At 43.5% G+C, this 21,987-nt stretch overlaps 2 protein-coding genes across 7 annotated transcripts in view; both read right to left on the bottom strand.

Annotated features, from left to right (window-relative positions):
* itih6 (inter-alpha-trypsin inhibitor heavy chain family member 6) overlaps nucleotides 1-2,798 on the bottom strand; it is a 30,154-nt gene extending 27,356 nt beyond the window's left edge. The window contains exons 1-2 of the mRNA XM_061257455.1: nucleotides 2,347-2,798; nucleotides 1,049-1,084 (exon numbers count right to left, since the gene is read on the bottom strand). Of these exons, the coding sequence (XP_061113439.1) occupies nucleotides 1,049-1,084; nucleotides 2,347-2,475 (165 nt within the window). The 5' untranslated portion in view covers nucleotides 2,476-2,798. The remainder of the gene's footprint in view (nucleotides 1-1,048; nucleotides 1,085-2,346) is intronic.
* A 1,881-nt stretch (nucleotides 2,799-4,679) lies between these two features.
* The window catches only part of LOC133138205 (6-phosphofructo-2-kinase/fructose-2,6-bisphosphatase-like), a 34,148-nt gene continuing 16,840 nt past the window's right edge, over nucleotides 4,680-21,987 (bottom strand). For 4 of the 6 annotated variants that reach the window (XM_061256763.1, XM_061256762.1, XM_061256764.1 and 1 more), the window contains 11 exons: nucleotides 21,609-21,675; nucleotides 21,084-21,158; nucleotides 20,904-20,960; nucleotides 19,905-20,026; nucleotides 18,471-18,678; nucleotides 16,036-16,182; nucleotides 15,638-15,742; nucleotides 15,211-15,340; nucleotides 14,719-14,781; nucleotides 14,339-14,403; nucleotides 12,273-13,652 (listed from right to left, as the gene is read on the bottom strand). In XM_061256763.1, the coding sequence (XP_061112747.1) occupies nucleotides 13,593-13,652; nucleotides 14,339-14,403; nucleotides 14,719-14,781; nucleotides 15,211-15,340; nucleotides 15,638-15,742; nucleotides 16,036-16,182; nucleotides 18,471-18,678; nucleotides 19,905-20,026; nucleotides 20,904-20,960; nucleotides 21,084-21,158; nucleotides 21,609-21,675 (1,099 nt within the window). In that variant the 3' untranslated portion in view covers nucleotides 12,273-13,592. Of the gene's footprint in view, nucleotides 6,088-12,272; nucleotides 13,653-14,338; nucleotides 14,404-14,718; nucleotides 14,782-15,210; nucleotides 15,341-15,637; nucleotides 15,743-16,035; nucleotides 16,183-18,470; nucleotides 18,679-19,904; nucleotides 20,027-20,903; nucleotides 20,961-21,083; nucleotides 21,159-21,608; nucleotides 21,676-21,987 lie in introns of those variants that run through there. The other 2 variants (XR_009709693.1, XM_061256761.1) reach the window with 2 other exon arrangements.

The following is a 21,987-nucleotide window of genomic DNA, read 5'->3' as shown; positions in this document are numbered from 1 at the left end:
CCAAAAGTTCAGTAGGAACCAGCACCAGCAGATCAAAACAGAATCCAAGAATTACGCATCTTGTAATGCCATCTCTTGTTAGTATATTTAGATCATTCCATTACGAGTGACAAAGTGATCTTATTGGGTGACAGGTGGTCTTAGTGCATTTTGTGTGCAAGATGAATTGTTGCGCCAAGCTGCATGTTGGTAAAGAGCACTGTGGTAAGAGTTTTGAAAAAAGTACTCAGTATTGAGACATGGTTATAATCAATTGTAAACAAAAAAAACCCTAAAGTTTGGGGGACTATGCATGAAAATGGCTGTAATTCCAATGTTAACACCCTCAAATTAAAGCTGCAAGTCTGCACTTTAACCATATAGTGATTGTTTTAATTCAACCGTTTGTTTGCTGAAGTACAGAGCAAAAACAACTCAAATGTGTCACTGTCCAAATACTGACAGACTGCACTGTACAGTATTCTTTAAAAATGGTTTCATATTATATTAAGTGGGATCTATTTCCTATGACATATGCAACCTGCGACTACTGTGCTCAAGGAAAGAAGTACCAGCACAATATAAATACTCAATATTCATGCTAGTAATTGTGATGTATATTACTAAATAATATGCTCATATGTACAGGCTCTGGAGACTTAACATCATGGTACAAGCTGTTTTAGAGTTTCCTTGTATTTTCTTAATTTGGACTGTGAAGCTCTGAATGCCCTTATACCAGATAATGGAAAGCCAGAAAATGAATCAAAAACCTCTCTATACATCTCCTAAGTCACACATAAAACGAATAGAAAAAAATACATATCCCAAAAAGTGAGCTATCCCTTTAAGCATATTTCTGCCCTGCATAACTTAGTGTATTTTACACCCACACAGACACTGAGCCATTGAAGAGGGGTTTCCTAAACCAACACCCTCCCTCTGAGCAGAAGACAGGCACAGCACAGGGCTCTGCCAGGGGACCCTATGGCGCACACTGGGAGGGACGCCCCTTAAAGCTCGCCTCCAGCGCGTTGCCATGGAAGCTAACCACCGGGTACACACTCACCTCCGGTCTGTTTGGTCTGTTCTGACGCTTCACCCGCTGGAAAAAAAACAGCAGACCCTGTTACAGGTGACATTATGGGAAGACTATTGTGCATTTACTATTGTCACCAGATAGACAGGAAAACACACATTTTTAATATTTACACACAGATTGGCAGGCGCGTTTGCAGACAGACACACGTGTATCTAAATACACAATCAACGCACAAGCGAAATACTGTCCAAAGAAAGAAACACAAAGACAGTCAGACAAAGTACACCCAATCTGAATGATACGACGTAACTGCAATGTGATTCAGTGGTGGTCGGTGACTTAAAAACCTTGTGCAATACTAAAACCCGAAGTTGTTGCTTTGACTCAACAAATAAAAAGACACTTAAGTATATCATTTGTCAAAATGAGCGCTTTCTGTCGAACTGGATAAGAAAGAGCATCTGCTGAGTGAACAGGAGATATTAGGGCTGGAAATAAACAATTATGAATGTGAATATTTATAAAACATTGTGTATTTCTGTTGCGCAATAAAACTAGCGTGCAGTCTCGCAGAATGGCGCACGTGCCAGGCCAGCATTTTTCCAGCAGGGTTTGGAGGTGCTGGCTACAGCCATTAAAACTTTGCACGGAGGTGCTTATCAAGAAATCTAATTGCCTGTTTTTACTGGGAGAGGGGGACTCATCTCCACGATCTCCAGCATCTCTGGGCGAGGTTTCGGCTCCGAGGTTGCTTTATATAAAGCCTGAATCAGGCCCATTCATGAGCGCCGACGGTAAAGGGCATAAAGGCCGGCAGTGTATGCGGCGCTGCGGTGAGCGTGCTCCGGTAGGCTTCAAATGTTAATGTGGCTCACAAATCACCACTGTGTCAATATATGACCACATAACCGGGAGGCTGCCTGAAATGTCAACAAACAGATACACAGGACTCAGCATCCCCAAGAGAGCCTCCGCTCTGAGCTGCACAGTACTCGTATTTTATTCTCTGTTGAGTTGCCCTGAATCTCCCTGGGGACGGGTAGTGGCGTTTTTGGGAAGCGTGAATGAGACAACCAGATGCGTCAATACACTTGTGTGTACTTGCATGGGTCTACGGTCAAAATGTAACGTTGAAGAGATTTAGATTTACAAATGGTCATAATCTTGCACAGTTTCCAACTATATATTGAGTAAAAGTGATTTCTATCGTCGTCACATTTTTTATTTGTTCAACTTATTTCAGCACATCCATGGTGTATCACATGTCAACCTATCTGACCATTTTCTAAGAAAACATGTACGTTTTGCGGCTGCGGAAAACTCACCTGAAGAAATAGGTTGTTCCGCGGTCCCACATGCGCTTGGTAGTCCTCCGAAAATCCCACTCGAACAAATACGGTCAGTGAAAATACTACAACCCACACAAGTCCTAAACTCCGATGTTTTTGTCCCATGTCTGTATCCTGTAGAAACAGATCTATGCCGCTATGCTGTCTCCGAACGCAGCGCACAAATCCTCAAAACGCCAGCGAAAAAGTTTTGTAGCGTGTGGGACAAGCGCCACAAACTCTGGTAATGAAGATGAAAAATCCCTTATTTTTTTGGAAACGGGCCGCCCTCCTTACTGCTTCTCACTCTCCGTACCCAACACTAACAGAAACATCGACAATTAGATTGGACCATTGCCAGGGAAATTACATTAAAATGATGCAATTCCTTGGCGCCAAAATGCGTACTAAGTATAACCCACTGAATATTTAGAACAACCTTTAGATTGGTAGCTACATACCAGCTCAATTCTACATGTGTGTGCGCAAAGGTGGTTGCTTGGGTGGTGTTTCAGCGGTGTGTACTAGGCTACTCCTCCTCGTGGGTGCATACTGGAAATTTCGCAGGCGGCTGCCGTAGGACCTGGAATCTGTGAGTGCCCCCAAGTTAACCCATAAAATCTATCCCACACGGAAAAAACTTAACTCACTCGCAATGAGCTATTCATCGGTTCATAAAATATACGTGAAGAAGTAGTTTATCCTAGACATTTCATCATCATCATCATCATCATCATCATCATCATCATCATCAGTTATTAATAAATTAATTTAGTTGCACGTGCAGCATTGATGAGGTGGTATATATTTCATTGAGTGGGTTACGAGTCCTGAAGTGTAAAAGCATAGGCTATTCTTTGATCAGTCCACAATATATTTAATTGAATCACACCCAGTGTCTTCAACAGTAGTTCAAAACGTTTCCGACCATTTCTTATCTACTTTGCAGAAGGAAGATTTTCATAATTTGGATCTCATGTGTGTTCTACCCCCATAGACTTGCACAATGACGTGCCTCATTGTATAGGCCTACTGAGAAAGTAAAATAGTATACACACCAACCATGTAGTACTTATAGTAACTTATATTTATTTACATTTTATGTATTGTCAATTTTAAAAAAAGTCAATCTTTGATAGTTTTTGATGACCTATCAAAACTCCCCTCCCATTCATTTTGCACTGCAAAACACCAACGCACTACTATCTTAGGCTACTCAAGGGACTCAAACCATTGGGTCACGAGTTTCTTTAGTTCTTGCCCCTTCTGTTGCAATGATAGACCTACTGGGTTTCTGGCACAGATCAGTTGGGCTGAGCCCAAGTTTCCCCTGCAGAAAACATTGTCTGAAATTAACTAAAAAACAAGGCACACTGGCAAAAACCCCTCTCCATGTCTTTTTCTATTAATTTACCTTGATGTGGAGATTTCTGTATACAAACTCCACTTTGAGGTGAATCAAGAAATGAAGGTAATTTGTTTACTTAAATATGTGAATAAATATATTCTAGGAAACTTTGTCAAGATTTCCTGTCAAGGAACTCTCATGCCTCGTTGACATGATCCCATTTTATGTCGTCACAGAAATCTGGCTTCGGTTGCTGAAATATGGATTTAATCAAATTTTCCTGATTGTTGTCATTTGTGCATGTTACAGGCAGTATATGGAGACCTTTACACCAGGAACAAGACCCAAGGCATTCATCAAAACATGTTCAACAGTAAAACATGTTCGACAGTAAAAACATGTTCAAAAGTAAAACATGTTCAAAAGTAAAAACATGTTCAACAGTAAAAACATAAGTAAGTAACGACATATTGGACCCTTCTCTTCACAGCGTACATGCACATCTGTCCCTGCTACCAAATTGTCTGTGGATTAAATACAGTAACGGCAGAGTTGAAATGACTTGACATTTCCCAATAAGTTTTTTTGAAAGAACAGCTGTGAAATGATCATTCATGGCAAATTCTGAGGTGAAACAATACTTCAGAATGCTATCACACTATCTCCAACAACACAGCAAATGCCCAACTTTATCACTGTACATTATATTTTTCTCATCACCATGCTAAATTATTGGCCTGTTTCGTAATAGCCACCCCTGTACTGTAGTGTAAATGACACCCTAACAGTGTGTAGTTTAATCTCTGAAATGACTGAACTACGAAATCTTCGGTCTGGGTTTGAACCAGGTGTTACATGAGGAAACACAGGTCACCTCATGGAACCCTATAGGATCAGACCCTGACAAACAAACTCACTGCAAATGGCTGTATCCTCAGAGATGTGCTTCTAAAGGGCGATACAAGGTGGACTACTGCTAGGGACGTGTAAGGAGTGTGAGAATGTGCAATATTTTCTGAAAATATACCACGCTTCAGATTTTTTTTTTTTATGACTTTATTTTTTCGGACAGCACACAATTTGTTGCCTATTTAACTAAAATAATTGTATTCACGGTTTTGTTTTATAAGCACAGTTAAGGTTTACAGTTCACACACCATTGGAACACATTTCACATATCAAGAAGCAGTTGCACATGACCACATTTTTCTCAGGGTACAGAGGAGAGAAAACAGCTGCCCTGTTCCTTCACAGAGGACAGATTTCACAGAGCTTCGCGATAGATTACTGTGTCAGCTATGTCCCAGTGCTTTTCCACTGCCTGTTCAAAAGTTTGTATCATTGACATGAATCATTGGAATAGTGTAGACATGAGGAGCAGTTTGTTGTATTTGTTATCTCAGGTCAGGATCCCTGTAGACCTCACCCCAGGCCACAACCCATTTACACAACAGTACAGTACTGTAATTTTACTGAAGCAAGTCTGGTACCTTTGCCCACACAATGCCCACAGGCTTCACTTTGGAGTGACCTCCTAAATCCCTCACCATTGAAGCCACAATGCCCCACTTTATTTCAAAAATCATCTCTTCAAGCCACAATGCTGCTAATCTCAGCATATTAGATGGATTATAAATGTCTGTTTATCCTGCTTTCTCGCAGGAAAACTAAACCTGGGCTAAGACACACTGCGACAGACCCACTCGCTGGCTCCAAACTCAGCAGGTCTGATTATTCATGCGGAACAGCTTTCTACCCATCTGGCAGCAGTCCCAGGATGCATCACGGTCTATCTGACATGCTACTTTAATAACCCGCTGCCCTGCGGAAGGTGGTTATGGAGGAAGTGGTCATGCGGAAAGTGGTTATGGAGAAAGTGGTCACTGTGTGGGTTTCCTGCTGTAAACCAGCTTGAAAATTGAGCTGGTCTACCTGGGTATGAGCTGGTGAAGCAGGTAGTGCCAGTAGCTTGTCTGTTTCAAAACATAGCTAGAGCTGGTCAAACCATGTCAAGCTGGGAGCTTGTCAGAAGGGTTTATTTGGGCGTCAGCAGGACTCAGCTAAGGAATGACCTGCTACTGAGTGCAGAAGAAAGGACAGCAAACCAAAACCTTTGAGAATCACCAAGTGTACTCTGTCAAACCCAAAACAAAACAGAACGCTGCTCTCCAGGCCACCGCTCAGAGCAGAGCCAGTGATGATCCGTACCCCACCTGGATGGGCAAACACAGGGCACAGCTCAGAGCAGAGCCAGTGATGATCCGTACCCCACCTGGATGGGCAAACACAGGGCACAGCTCAGAGCAGAGCCAGTGATGATCCGTACCCCACCTGGATGGGCAAACACAGGGCACAGCTCAGAGCAGAGCCAGTGATGATCCGTACCCCACCTGGATGGGCAAACACAGGGCACAGACTGTCAGTTGACTGCATCAGCATAACGTGATCAGCAGATCTGGGCAGCCCCCTCTCTGACGCACACAGCGAGCAGATCCACAGCCCTGTGCTCGGCTTCCCATCCAGTTACACAAAGACACAAAACACCAAAAGCATCGTCACACGCTAGAGAATAACCTAGTACAGCTAATACAGGCCCAACACAAACACATTTCTTTGTAAAACCATATTGCCATATTTTAAGTTCTACAACAAATATTGCTTCTGGGTTCATGCCACACTGAACATGAAAATGGCACAGTATTACGTATCAAACACACATTGCTTTCTCTTCGTTCAAGACGAAGACACTGTAGTGCATTTGCTGTGGACTCAACACAGACAGGAAGACGACCATAAGACGTTCCGTATCACAGCACTGGTTCACCAAGCCAAAGAGTGTGTCTATGGGATAATGACACTCAGGGAATGCACTTGGCTAGATAATTCAAGCAGAGATAAGGGCCAAGGTTCAAATCAGTTCCCTTGCCTGCTATTGAGTATAGATGTTAAGTACACTGGATGATAAAGCAAAGCTTTCTATCAATGTAGTGTATTTAAAATCCCAGGATGATATACTTCTTTTCAGGGTTTCAAGTATATTCGGGAGCATAGCTTTCAGGAAGTAAGAAAACAATTTGGTCCCATGTTGTCCTTCAATAGCAATGCCATGTGAGCATGGCCACACAAGGGTGGAACATCTTGCAGCACTTCCACAGTATGGCTGAATAATAGTACAGAGGATATTTTTTTAGCATACTGCCCACTGCATACTAAAACGTACACACTAACCAGTATGCAGAATGCGTAGTAGACGGTAGATATTTTGAGATATTTTTGAGATATTTCCATGGGGAGTCGTGAGAATATTTTTCCTGGGAAAAACAGGCAGGGTAATGTTATACTTTATTAACCTTTGTAGGGAATATTTAATAAAGCATAATCTAAGCTGCTGGAACTGTGGAACAGACAAATGCAACAGTCAGGATATATGTGCCAACCACTGTCACCATAGAGCAGATTCTCTGGGTCCCCTGCAGGGTCTTTTTAGAGCAAATTTCAAGACATTCTGTTCTTTTAAAAGTAGGCATAGCTAGTCAGCAAAAGGAAGTAAGACTGCGACACGATCTGAACCTGAGCACTGGACCACCCCAGAGGGGCAGGCTCGACTGGGGTTAAGCGTGAGGCGGTCTGACGACGGTGTGACTGAAAGGGCAGGGCGCTCCTCCATGACAGAGGGCACTGGCTACTCAGGATGGTCTACTCGCCTCGTAGCGAATAGACGTCCCCTGTTTGTCTATTATAATCTTGTGCCTTGTTCAGTCAAATAATAATAAAACAGCCTTTTTATCTTACTATGGTGAGGCTCCCTGGGCACCCCCACCACCACTGTGAGGTCTAAACTATGCATAAACTATATGGAAAACTAATAGAAGCTAAAGATATCCATTCAGGAAGCTGTAGTGTAATACAAAGTACTCACAAACTAGGTATACAAGTTGCCGTTCTGCCAAGTCTGAAGCCCACACTGGCTACACTGCAATACCAGAACATACACAATGCTGTGTGACTGGCTGGCGATGTGGACTTCCCTGCAAATGCCCTCACGGGTGTCAGCAGAGTGCGTTGAAATGTTAAATATGCAGACGGGCCCCTGGCATCATGACCATAGGGATGTGCTGTGTCTGGAGCCCAGCGACGGGGCCGGGGCCCCGGGGCCCAACACTATACACAACTTTACTCTAATGAGGTTGGGAGCGGTTTGAATCAAGTTTGTGGGATACGCACAAGATGATGAATTGCATTTATAACCGTATAAATGAGTACACTGCTTGGTATTGCATGTGGAGACATACCCATCTAGTTTGTGAATAGCATTTATCATTCGGCAAACTGATCTAAAAACCAGTTAGTTTCATTTTGGACTGCTAACTATGATATATGGCTTGTTTAATATCAGGACATTTAACATCATAAATCATATCGGCATGCTTGAATTGCGATTTGGGCCTATATTGCTAAGATCATGTTTAGGGACAGCACAAGCTTTTCACAAAGCATAACAAAGCTTTTGGCGCATATGCTTTGTTATGCATAAAAGATTGAGAAGAATAAGCACCCTGTCTTATTCTCCGAATTCTTGTAATGCACACTGACCTGCCTTTATTTATGATTTGTAGCCTAAATGTGTGTAATTTCATTAAAATTCTAAATATGCATCTCTCAGTTAAATTATTCAGATTTCTATATTATTTTATTTTTAATTGTTACCTTTTTTATGTATTTATTTGCGGGATGGGAGTAGGCAAAATATTCATAGTCACAATCTCTGTGCAAAGAGGCGGGAAACCTTTGCTTTGTTTGTGCCTTTGTGCTGCGGGAATGGTCAGAAACATCTGAGCGGGAGGACAGCTAGAGTTCCCTGCCTCAGCCACCCCTGCCACATACTGCAGTTCTGTACGAACGACACATAAATAACGTATCGGTCTAACGGTTTTGTTTTTCACCTCGGCTGGAACAGTTTTTTTAATTCTGCCTGTGCTCCGGTTTCTGCTACCTGTCCAGAGTGTGAGGTCCTTTCATGTGGTAAGACTGATTGGGCTGAAAAACAAATATGAACAACCTTATTCATACCCATGTGAGAGGACTTCCACAGATTTCCCTCTGCACATAGGTCTGTGGGCTGGCTCTGTGCTATTCACACACTCAAATTCATATGCGATATTTAAGCATGAGAAGTTATTCTGTATCTTCAAAAGACCTGAACTTCTGTTAATGCATAGAACAATTATTTGTGGATTCAAATATTTTTCTATGCTTTACTGAGCTTATCTGGTGTATTGGAACAAACAGAGGAGAGGAACTGTGGATGCAACTCCTGCACTCTCTACAGAAACATCTGGAACAGCCCGATAACCACGCCATTTCAGTTCTGCCGTCAACACAATAAAGCAGCATCAGATGATCAGGGAACTCCACCACCTCAACATTCCATCAGCACTCATTCACTGGCTTCACAATGTCCTCAGCTATAGATGCCAGGCATTAAAGGTAAATAACTCTTGTAAGCCAGTCATAAGTAACATTTGGTCTCATGCGCTGGTCAGCTTGCTGACTTCCCCCTCCTGGAGCATACATTGTTAGCCCCCACTGTTGGCACACATGCCTGTGGGGGAGAGCTAGAGAAGGATTCTTAGAGGCACCTTCTTAGGCCCTGGGGGCCCCCCTTTTCTCACATTTCTACAGGATTTGAGTACAGGAGTACTGGAGAGGGCATAAAGATGTTTCATGATAATCCCAGGTCAGAATATAGTGATGTTTGGTGTTATTCTGATTGGTTCAGTGCGACTGGTGTAATGGTCTAGTTTTTGTAACAGTCTACCTTTGATATCACAACCATTCAGGAGCCGAGGGGAAACTGGGCAAAAGCTGTCTCTGTAGAAGCCATGTGTTTTAGCCCCCTGCCTGGTGGGCCTGGCTGTAAATTATAGATGGGTGACTCACTTTTTAGGGTCAAGAACAAAGGCCTGGATTTCAGAGATAAGGAGAAGAAACCAAACAGTCTGGGATGTCTCCTTTCCTTTCATTCACCCAAATCAGGTTTATCCAAAAGGTATATTACCATGAGAGGCACAAAGACATATTTACAGCATAATGCAGTTATCATGAAAACTCCCAACTACAGCATTCATAGATATGATGGGGCGGCCTGTAGCATAGTGGTTAAGGTCAGGAAGGGCTGCCATCTGTGAGGAGCCTGTGAGCTGGGGGTTGACTCTGCCATTTGTGAGGTGGGGGTTCTGGTGTGTGTCAAAAGGGACAAAGGACAATGCTGTTTGTAGTACCTTTTGAGGAGTTCCAGACCAGTGACGCCAAGAAGATAAAGGATAGATATATGGTGGGTGGATGAGCGGTTCCCGGGCAATTAGGCCATGTGGGCCATTAAAACTCCCGGGAAAAGAATGTGCCTAACATCTTATGACCCCACACCTGGTCACTTCCAGGGGGAAAGACTCCGGGCAGTACCACAGTGCCCTCCTTTGGGCACTGCTGTCATTACCCCAGGGACTACTCTCTTGGATGAAAACCTCAAAACTGTTGTTTAGATGGTCAATAGACCCGGTACAATATTGTAAACATTGCCCATGTGATCCTTGTTGTATTGCAATATGCCCATTGTAGTAATAACATGAATTACATGTAAAATGGATACACAGGAGGGAGGTTTCATGATAACTGCACCATAACAAAACATTAGGATAATCTGTTTGGTATGGATGTGATCCAGTAAAGTCAAGGAATCAGATGAGATACATTTCATACCAAATGGATTTTAATAAACCATAGTTTCAATAACTCAAGGGAAAACCTACACGTCCTCTCCTGGTAATCATCTCATTTTCCCTACTCAACAACCCCCAACGGTGGGGGTCTAAATTCCAGATTTGACCACCCCTCCAGGTTGATTTATGGCACTGCCGCCTGGTTTCAAACGTATGATTTGGCATAAAAGCAAGGGAGACATTGGTCTAGCTGTGCAGGTTCTACACTCTCTCACCCCCACTATCATCAACACTGGAGCAGCCCAAGGCTGTGTGCTTAGCCCATTTCTCTACACACTGAACACAAATGACTGCCATAGCACATCCCCTGCCACCACATACTTCAAATATTCAGACCACACTGCCATCCCCGCACTCCACAAAGAAAATAATTCACTCTCAGCCTATCAACAGCCCATATATCACTTCTCCACTTGGGGTGATAATAACTTCCTCCAGCACAATGTGGCCAAAACAACAGTTTTTCAAACCCTCCACTACTACACCTGACCACACCCTCATTCCCACCATGGAGAGTCATGGAGAGTCAAAACAGTGGAGGCCATCAAATATCTGGGCATCACATGGACAATATCCTCCATTTCAATCTACACACCACAGACACTCGCTGTCAACAAAGATTCTCAGTCATCCGTAAAAGTAAAAAACTGTCCGTCAAACCCCATCTTCTCCTATATCGTAGCATTATCAAACTCCTTCTCCTATGTGGTACTATCTGTTTCTTCACAATACTCAAAGTCGAAGACAAAAAGAAACTCCTCAAAATCACACACACGTGAAGGATGATTGGTCTTCCCACTCCCAACCTATCCAACCTATCCAACCTCATCACCACAGCAATCAAGGACAAGGCATGCACAATAGCACACGACCAAGACCACCCACTCCACACTTCTCCCCCACTCCACACTTCTCTCCTCTGGCCAGAGACACAATGTACTATGTTGTATAAATGAATGATGTCTGTATATCATTCACACTGGCTGTGGAAATGAATTTCCTCTTTGACAACAATAAAACGATCTAAATCTTGAAAAGTGCACCCATCCTTCCGTTTCTCCTGGTTGTCTCAGTCGCAAGATCAGTTGAGCACAGAAAACCCAAAATAATTAAGTATTTGACCCAGATCTGATACACACTTAAATTCATATGAAATATTTAAGCAGAACAGCACAAGAGGCTGTGCTCTACGGTGAATGCGGGCAAGGCTGTAGGGGTGCTGTTAGGCACAACACCAAGCAGAGTGTCGGCCCTTCATGATACAGCACAACCTCCAGTCTCGTATTGCTTTTATAAAAGTTATTTGAAAAACAATATTATTCCTTTTCTAATATTATTACCTGTTTGAATAACTGTTACTGTATCAGATCTACTGTATAAGAGTACAACGCAGTCTCAACCAAACAGCATCCAGGATCGAAATAACCTGTTTTATAATCAGCTACGAGGAGCTTTTTCATGCTTGGTTCAGCATATTTACAAAATATTTGACAATTTTTTCTATCTAGGAGAAGCTTAGAGGAGAATGGTCACTGACCTCATGGCTTAACCCCACCCATGTTCACCCAAGTCAATCACATGAAATAATTTCCCATCTTAAGTCCACCCTGAATAGCCTCTCCTGTTCCTATTAGGCCACAGAAGTTGTGTCATCGTTCCCCTTGGAAATATCTATGGTTCGTTAACATTTTCTAGACTTCCAAATCAATGGGACTATCAATGGGATAAATTAATGCCATTTTTTTAAAAACCTTTAAATAAAATGATGTTTGTATATGAAAAAAGAATGCTTTCCATCCAATTTTTTTGTCTTTGTAAATGTAAAAGCAAATTGCAACAGATAATAATATGCACAATAATAACATCAAGCACAGGGCTGTATCTGGCTGTATTTCGTGTTACCACTCACATGTGTTGCTGATGGCTATTACTCGTTCATGCAATACATTTATTTCTACTTTCTACAGATGTATATATCACTGTAAGCATCTTAATTCTTGTTTTTTTTTTTGGTGTTCCCGTTAGTCATTTGAGTTGGTGCTTTACATTTCTTTGTTGGCTAATGGTAGCATTAATGAGCCTGGGAACCCTTCTCACAGAACTGCTAGCTGCAAATAACATGGGCTGTGCTGCTTGCTTTTTGCTAGCGAAATAATTATTTTGGTCGGAAAGTCATCGGAATTCAGTGGACCCAGTGCTGCTTAAGAAAGAAATTAGTCTGGATAAAAAAAAAAATCACAGCTTAAATCACAGAGTGTGACAGACAGTTATGTGAAAAGGCAATTAATTTTTCCCACAGAGAAATTGTGCTTTGATACGGAAATCCATATATGGGCAGTTTTACGTCATACTTCCAAGGTCTAATGGAACAACTCCCATACACTGTAAAAACCAAAAAATAAGTCAGACTCAACATGTATTTTAGTCTTACTTAAGATTTCAAACCTTCTATGAAAAAGGCAAAATGCCAATGGGGTGAGACAGTTTTAGACATGTGAAGATTTGCCAATGGGGTGAGACAGCTTTAGACATTTGAAGATTTGCCAACGGGGTAAGAAACTTGTCACGGAAACCATAACATAAAACAAGCCAATATTTTCCTATTTTAAAGAGAGAGTTTTAAGTCTCATTACAAGATTAAAAAGTTAAGACAAGCTCTCTTTGCAGTGTCTACCACTTCAGTCTGGGAAACATCCATGGAGCAGCTTGGGTCCTTAATTTGTCGGTGTTTCGGTTTTCTGTTGGCAGGGCTAGTGATAAATGCCTGAGCGCTTTCTTTCCCTGACACCATCTCCTCCCCTTGACTCCGCCCACAGTGGTCTTGACCCGTACTTCGCCACGTCTCAGCATCGTCCGACAGAACCTCCTTCAGAGCACCTGTTCCCTTTAGTGCTGACAGGACAGGCCAGGCCAGGCCAGGCCTTTCCCAGAAACCCTGAGAGGCAAGACTGTGCCGCCATTTTGTGCTTCAAAAACAACTGCAACTCTACAGTTGGGATGTAATTGCAGATGCAAAAATAACTACAGTCGAAGTAAAATGAAAAGACCAGAATGAAGTGTGGCTGAGGGGAGAGTCGGCATCTCTTCCCCCTCTCCCTCCATCTCTCGCCTTCTGTCTAGATGTGCTCTGGGACAGTCAGCAGTGCCTCTTCTGGGTCTCGTGTCACATCCACATTCTACACCACGAACAGAAGACAGGAGCACTTAAAAATACTGCAGCCTAAACACTTCATTCCATCTTAATCTCTCACTCTACCTTCATCTCCATCTCTGGCTCTCTCTACCTCCATCTCCATCTGTCTCTCTCTCTACCTCCATCTCCATCTGTCTCTCATTCTACCTCCATCTCCATCTCTCTCACTCTACCTTCATCTCCATCTCTATCTCTCATTCCACCTTCATCTCCATCTCTGGCTCTCTCTACCTTCATCTCCATCTGGCTCTCTCTCTACCTCCATCTCCATCTCTGGCTCTCTCTCTACCTCCATCTCCATCTGTCTCTCTCTCCATCTCTCTCACTCTACCTTCATCTCCATCTCTATCTCTCATTCCACCTTCATCTCCATCTCGGTCTCTCTAACTCTACCTCTATCTCCATCTGTCTCTCACTCTACCTCCATCTCCATCTCTCTCACTCTACCTCCATCTCCATCTCTATCTCTCATTCCACCTTCATCTCCATCTCCGTCTCTCGAACTCTACCTCTATCTCCATCTGTCTCTCATTCTACCTCCATCTCCGTCTCTCACTCTACCTTCATCTCCATCTCCGTCTCTCTAACTCTACCTCTATCTCCATCTGTCTCTCTCACTCTTCCTCCATCTCCATCTCTCACTCTACCTCTATCTCTCCACTCACTCACCACAGGCTTGTCTCTGTGAGTGTTCACTGCTTCCACATTCAGAAAGATGGACTCCACCTTGCAGCCTGCGAGAGGGAAGAGTGCAGCAGGTGTGTGAAATGCAGCATGTGACATCATCAAATACTACGTGACATCATCATGTGCAAAACATAGCATGTGACATCACCAGGTGAAATACCATATGACATCATTAGCAAGTGTGTCAAACACATGAGAATACAGAAACACAAACTGTACCCATCAGGAGCATGAGAAACACAGTCTGTAACATCATTAGTGTGTGTGAAACACAGTCTGTAACATCATTAGTGTGTGTGAGAAACACAGTCTGTAACATCATTAGCATGTGTGTGAAACACGCTAAGGAGAGACTAGCTCACCGTAGGCCACAGGAGTGAGTTTCAGCACCGTGTGCAGAGGACACTTCAGGTATGGCAGCTCCACTGTGGAGAGAGAGATGTGTTGGTGACCAAGCCACACTACTGCCCATTACCTGCTCTCTGGTAATGCAACACTATTACCAGAGATATATACTATAACACTGCTGCCTGTATTAGCTTTGCAATCATGTTAAGAAAATACTGCCATCTGTATTAGCCATGATCTCCTGTTAGCATAACACTGCTGCCTGTATTAGCTGCACCCTACCGTTAGCATAACATTGCTGCCTGCATTAGCTGCAGTCTGCCGTTAGCATAACACTGTCTATTAGCCATGCTCTCCTGTTAGCATAACATTGCTGCCTGTATTAGCTGCACTCTCCCGTTAGCGTAACATTGCTGCCTGCATTAGCTGCAGTCTCCTGTTAGCACAACACTGCCACCTGTATTAGCCATGCTCTCCTGTTAGCACAACACTGCCACCTGTATTACCTGCACTCTTGTCCAGGAAGTAGGCGAGGAGGCAGCGCATGACGGCCTGGTGACACACCACCAGCACGTTCTCCTGCCTCTCCAGCTCCATGATGACCGGCTCCAGCCGCTGCACCAGATCCTCATACGACTGCATGTGAAGGAGAGGTCATGTTAGGGCTGCGGACAACATACACAGCTGAAAGAAAGATTCATTACCAGCGGGAGCTGGAATGTGCAGGGAGTCGTAGGGTTGCTGGCTAATTGTGTTTGTTCAGGTGCAAATTCATTACAAATGAATGGTAATTGTTTTCCAATTAATTACACAGACTGGCATGACATTTCACTTTCAGGGCCACAAACCAGACCTGTATAAATGATAAAACCGGACATCTGGTATCCCTAGGTCACATACCACACATAGACACACGCAGTATTGGGGCCCTACCTCGCCCTTGGGGTAGCGGTAGCGGTATTTATCCTGGTCTCTCAGGGCAAACTCCTCCGGGTAGTGTTCCTGTATCTCCTCATACGTCATCTCCTCACACACTCCCTGCACACAGCCCAGAGAAGAATCACACACACACACACTCACACACTCCCTGCACACAGCACAGAGAAGAATCACACACACACCATACACAAACACACAGTCGCACACACTCAAATACACACCTCACACACTCACACACTCTCACACTCTCACACTCACTCACACTCACACTCACACTCTCACACACTCACACACTCACACACTCACACACACTCACACACACACACACACTCACACACTCACACACTCACACACTCACTCTCACACACACACACACACACTCTCACACTCACTGCATCAATCTCGTTGAGAGCTTTCCACTGCTCATAGGGCACTCCCAGGGCCTCGGCGGTCTGGATCGTCCTCTTCATGTGGCTGGTCCAAACCTTCAGGTCATGAATCGACTGGCTCCGAATAAACCCCTCCAAAGCACAGGCATACTGCAGAGAGAGACCAGGGAGTGAGTGTGTGTGTGTGTGTGTGTGTATAAAGTGTGTGGTGTTTAAATGTGTGTGTGTGTGTGGTGTGTGGGTGTGTGTCTGTGTTTGGTGTGTGTGTGGTGTGTATGTAAGTGAGCCTGTGCACCTGCATGTGTCTGTATGTATGTATGTGTGCGGGTGTGTGTGTGTGTGTGTGTATATGTGGGTGTGTGTCTGTATGTATGTATGTGTGTGTGTGTGTGTATGTGTGTGTGTGTGTGTGTCTGTGTGTGCGTTCCTGTGCACCTACATGTGCGTGTATGCATGTATGTGTGTGTGCATGTGTCTGTTTGTGGTGTTTAAATGTGTGTGGTGAGTGGGTGTGTGAATGTGTGTGGTGTGTATGTATCTATGTATGTATATGGTAAATGGTTGGCATTTATATAGTGCCTTTATCCAAAGCGCTGTACAATTGATGCTTCTCATTCACCCATTCATACACACACTCACACACACCAACGGCGATTGGCTGCCATGCAAGGCGCCGACCAGCTCGTCAGGAGCATTTGGGGGTTAGGGGTCTTGCTCAGGGACACTTCGACACAGCCCGGGTGGGGGATCGAACCGGCAACCTTCTGACTGCCAGTCGACTGTTCTTACTGCCTGAGCCATGTCGCCCCATATCGTATATACAGTACTGTGCAAAGGTTTTAGGCATGTGTGAAAAAATGCTGTAAAATAAGAATGCTTTCAATAATAGAAATGTTAAGTTTATTTTTTATCAATTAACAAAATGCATGAACAGAAGAAGTGAATGAACAGAAGAAAAATCTGAATCAAATCAATATTTGGTGTGACCACTCTTTCAAAACAGCATCAATTCTTCTGGGTATAATTGCACACAGTTTTTGAAGGAACTCGGCAGGTAGGTTGTTCCAAACATCTTGGAGAACTAGCCACAGTTCATCTGTGGATTTAGGCACCTGAAATGCTTCAGTCTCTTCATGTAATCCCACACAGACCCGATGATGTTGAGATCAGGGCTCTGTGGGGGCCATACCATCACATCCAGGACTCATTGTTCTTCTTTACACTGAAGATAGTTCTTAATGACATTGGCTGTATGTTTGGCGTCTTTGTCCTGCTGCAGAATAAATTTGGGGCCAATCAGATGCCTCCCTGATGGTATTGCATGATAGGTAAGTATCTGCCTGTACTTCTCAGCATTTGCAGAAATGCAGCCACCATGCTTCACTGTTGCCTGCACACATTTGTGTACCGCTCTCCAGCCCTTCTCCTGCTGCCATTTTTCTGCACCACAGTTCCTGTGTTTTCGTGCATAGTTGAGTCACTTGGCCTTGCTTCCACGTCGGAGGTATGGCTTTTTGGCCGCACTTCTTCCATGAAGACCACTTCTGACCAGACTCCGCACAGTAGATGGGTGTACCTGGGTCCCACTGGTTTCTGCCAATTCAGAGCTCATGGCACTGCTGGACATCTTCTGATTGTGAAGGGAAGTAAGCATGATGTGTCTTTCATCTGCTTCCTTCCTCCTATTCCTCACCCAGTTTTAACCCTCCAACACAGCTGTTTCTGTTTCAGTTAATGATTGTGTTTCAACCTACATATTAAATTGATTATCATTAGCTCCTGTTTGGTATAATTAGTTAATCACACACTTGACTATATGCCTACAAAATCCATGACTTTGTGCAAGAGTACCTAGAATTGATGCTGGTTTGAAGGGGTGGTCCCACCAAATATTGATTTGATTCAGATTTTTATTCTGTTCACTCACTTTGCATTTTGTTAATTGATAAAAATAAACTATTAACATTTCTATTTTTGAAAGCATTCTTACTTTACAGCATTTTACTTACTTACTTTACTGCCTAAAACCTTTGCACAGTACTGTATGTGTGTGTGTGTCTGTGTGAGTGTGTGTGGTGTGTATGTGAGAGTGTGTGTTGTAAAGATAATGAGTTTGAGCAGCTGTAATACTGAATCACTAAATACCCCCAGCCCTCATACAACCCCTTGCCCTTATGGCCCCTCTCACATACTGTACTGCCCCTTCCTCTAGCCCTTATTGCCCCTCTCACATACTGTACTGCCCTATCCTAGAGCCCTTATTGCCCCTCTCACATTCTGTACTGCCCTTTCCTCCAGCCCTTATGGCCCCTCTCACATACTGTACTGCCCCTTCCTCTAGCCCTTATTGCCCCTCTCACATACTGTACTGCCCTTTCCTAGAGCCCTTATGGCCCCTCTCACATACTGTACTGCCCCTTCCTTCCTTATTGCCCCACCTTATTGCCCCGGGGTGAGAGGCCCGAGTCCCCGCCGATGCGCCCCAGCAGGTTGAGCTCGCTCTCGCCATGGCGACAGAGATAGATGGAGCGCGGGGTCACGTGGATGTTCATCAGGTAGTACACGATCCGGCTCTGAATGTGATCCAGGACCCGGTTCACCAGGTACCGAGAGCCCACATTAAAGATCTTTATATAGGACAGGTTCCTGAGAGCAGAGAGAGTCAAATGGGCACATTAAGAATGCATCCGTACAATCTGGACAGGGGATGTACAATCTTATGCTAACAATTTGGCTTTTCAAGTTTTTTTAATTTTACAAATAGATTCTAAAAGCATTGGGTTTAATTCATGTCAATGTTCAAGCACTGGTTTAATTCATGTCAATGTTCAAGCACTGGGTTTAATTCATGTCAATGTTCAAGCATTGGGTTTAATTCAGGTCAATGTTCAAGCATTGGGTTCAATTCATGTAAAAAATGAAAAATTACTCTTTTGCATCAGTGAGTGTTCAGAATTATTTTGTGTAAGCGTATAAATGCAGCCTCTTTTGACAGATACATTGTCGATAGTAAGAAGCATTTACACTCCACTTAGAGGTTTGACACGTCATGTGTTCAGAGATGCTGTTCTGCATACCACTGTTGTAATGCGTGGTTATTTGCGTTAGTCGCCTTCCTGTCCTGACTGGAATCTTTTCCGTTTTTCGCACCAGTCTCTGCAAACCCTAGAGACTGTTGTGCATGTAAATCCCAGGAGATCAGCCGTTTCTGAGATACTCAAACCACCCTGTCTGGCACCAAAAATCATTCCACTGTCAAAGTTACTTCTAAAGATCACATTTCTTCCCCATTCTGACATTTGATCTGAAAAACAACTGAACCTCTTGACCATGTCTGCATGCTTTTATGCATTTAGTTGCGACCACATGATTGGCTGATTAAATATTTGCACTTGGGGTGTAAAGGTCTACCTAATAAAGTGATCACTGAGTATATCATGTTTATGTTCTGACATGTAAAAAGAAAATGTTTTTTATCTAACCACCAAATATACCAAGTAAACCAAACCTTGCTAGTGTCCTAGATTAGCGGATATATTGCACCACAAGCATTATAGATTGGTGGTAAAAGCACTGTGATGATGTCATGGACCGTAAATTACACACGGTACCATGAGATCCCCAACATCCCACAGACATATTTAAGGATGGCGTTTTTTGGTACTAATCAACAATTTAAAACATGAGATGACTGTGTCCCCAGCAGTCTGCTGTCTAATGACTCTGCCTCTGTTTGTAGCCTCCAGTGGGTTGGTAACCAGGGAGGGGAATACCCCGGTGGGTTGGTAACCAGGGAGGGGAATACCCCGTTGCGCTCCAGGTGCGCTCCAGGTGTGCTCCATGAACCCCGTCCCCCGCCTGCCTGGTGTCACCTGTCGATGTCCTCGTCCAGGGGCACGTAGGTGAGCTTGTAGCACTTTATGCGCTTCAGGAAGTCCACCAGCGCCTCCTCCTTGTCGCAGTCTTTGTAGTCGGGGCTGCTCAGCTTCACTTGCTACAAAACATGACATGCAAATCTCCTCAGCCATTGGCTCATGTGTATCCATGGAAACTGGCTTCAGCACCCTACAGTGCTCCCGTCTCCCCGTGGGGGAGGAGCCACTGCGCTATGCAGTGATAAACCTCTGAGGAGACGAAGCATTAACACTCTTTAGTGTAGGCCACTGCTCACAGGCCTAGCTCACTGAGGAGACGAAGCATTAACACTCTTTAGTGTAGGCCACTGCTCACAGGCCTAGCTCACTGAGGAGACGAAGCATTAACACTCTTTAGTGTAGGCCACTGCTCACAGGCCTAGCTCGCAGCACTAGCTCATACAATATACATATCAGATATCAGATTTGTTTATTGGGACAGAGCTTCAGCAAACTCAAGTTTGCAAAAATATTAATAGCAATAATAGTATATTTTTTTCTATCAAAGCACTTCAACATGCAAATGATAAAAGATACAAAAGGTGTAACCAGACAACAGGTTAAAAATAAATCATCAAATAAAAAGAACACTCAGCCAGTAAATAATCAGTAAAATAGATAAAGAAGTAAAATTATGGAAATGTATGAAAACATTTTGGAAACACAAACCCTGGACAGCAATTAGGAGTGTTAAAAGCCAGATTAAAAAGGTGTGTTTTCAAGGCCTATTTAAACCTAGTTAGTCAGTCCTCTTCTCCAACATCTCTTGGGGCAGAATCAGAATTTAGAGGTAGGGATTTTCTTTCTTTAGACAGGGTGTGCATTTCTGCACATTTCCCCACACAAGATTACCAAGCCAACACACCACACCAAGTCTAAAGTGCACTTCACCCCTTCGGTACAAGAACCGGGCTCCCCATGTTTTAACAAAAAAATGTGAGAGAATCGTTCCGTTACCATGATGTTTGCTTCAATGATGTCTGGATCATCACAGATGGACTCCACAAAAAACACCTAGTGCACAGGAGAAGGAATTAAACCTGGGAAGGGAAAATCGCCTGTAGAATAATATTCATCTTCACAGCTCAATGGCACAAGGAATCTGAGTGTGGATGATAGTCTTGCACATCTGCTCACCTTGTAGCCGTTATCTTTGGCAAAACTCAGGATGTCCTCTCGCCGGTCCCGTGTGGTGTTGGTGGCATCAAACACCTGGGGGCAGATATCACAGCTAATCAGTTTGACCAATACAATGATGTCATAACCCACTGCCCCAAAGCGTTTCCACGGCGACCCTCTTCGGAATTAAAACATGGCCACGTCTCAAACCAAAGGCTTCTGAGGTGCAGCATGTAATGCCACAGCCAGAAAGATAGGATTACTACACATGCTGCTAATTCACAAACCAGATGAAATTATGAGAACATTTCAATACATACAAAAGAACACAAATTAGTGTAAACTATACACACTTGGTGCAATTAATCTGATGATTGTTTGCTCAATTTTACATTGTGCTTGCATTGGTCCATAACTTAAATAAATCATCACAACAATAATACTACTACGACTACTACTAATTAGAATCATCATCATCATCATCATCATAACAATAATAATGATAGTAATAAAGAGCATGTATTAGCACACTGTTGAACTCACCGCCACTTGGCCCTGCTCTTGGGTGAAGTATGTGCAGATGTCCTTCAGTGCAGCCAGAGCACAGGCACTGTGAACACAAAGGGCAGAGTTAGATCAAAACATCACCAAACACTGCTACCAAAAATATTCATTGGACCTAAAGGTACAATATGTAACATTTGTGTGTTAAAACATTGTTACAAGACCATTCCAATCTCTTCCTATCATTGAAAAAGGCTCACTGACATGTTGACTCACCCTCTGCCTGTATTTATAGTCCTTAAATTCGGGTTTCAAAATATGCAGTTGACAGGCCGGCCCTCTGTACCAAAACATCACATAGCTATGCAATAATTCAAGCTCATTGGTTGATAATTGGTTCTAATTGCCACAGCCAATG

The sequence above is a fragment of the Conger conger genome, chromosome 10 (assembly GCF_963514075.1).
Source record: "Conger conger chromosome 10, fConCon1.1, whole genome shotgun sequence".
NCBI lineage: Eukaryota > Metazoa > Chordata > Actinopteri > Anguilliformes > Congridae > Conger > Conger conger.
Note: the sequence above shows the minus strand (reverse complement) of the source record. Positions and strands in the feature narration are given on the sequence as shown.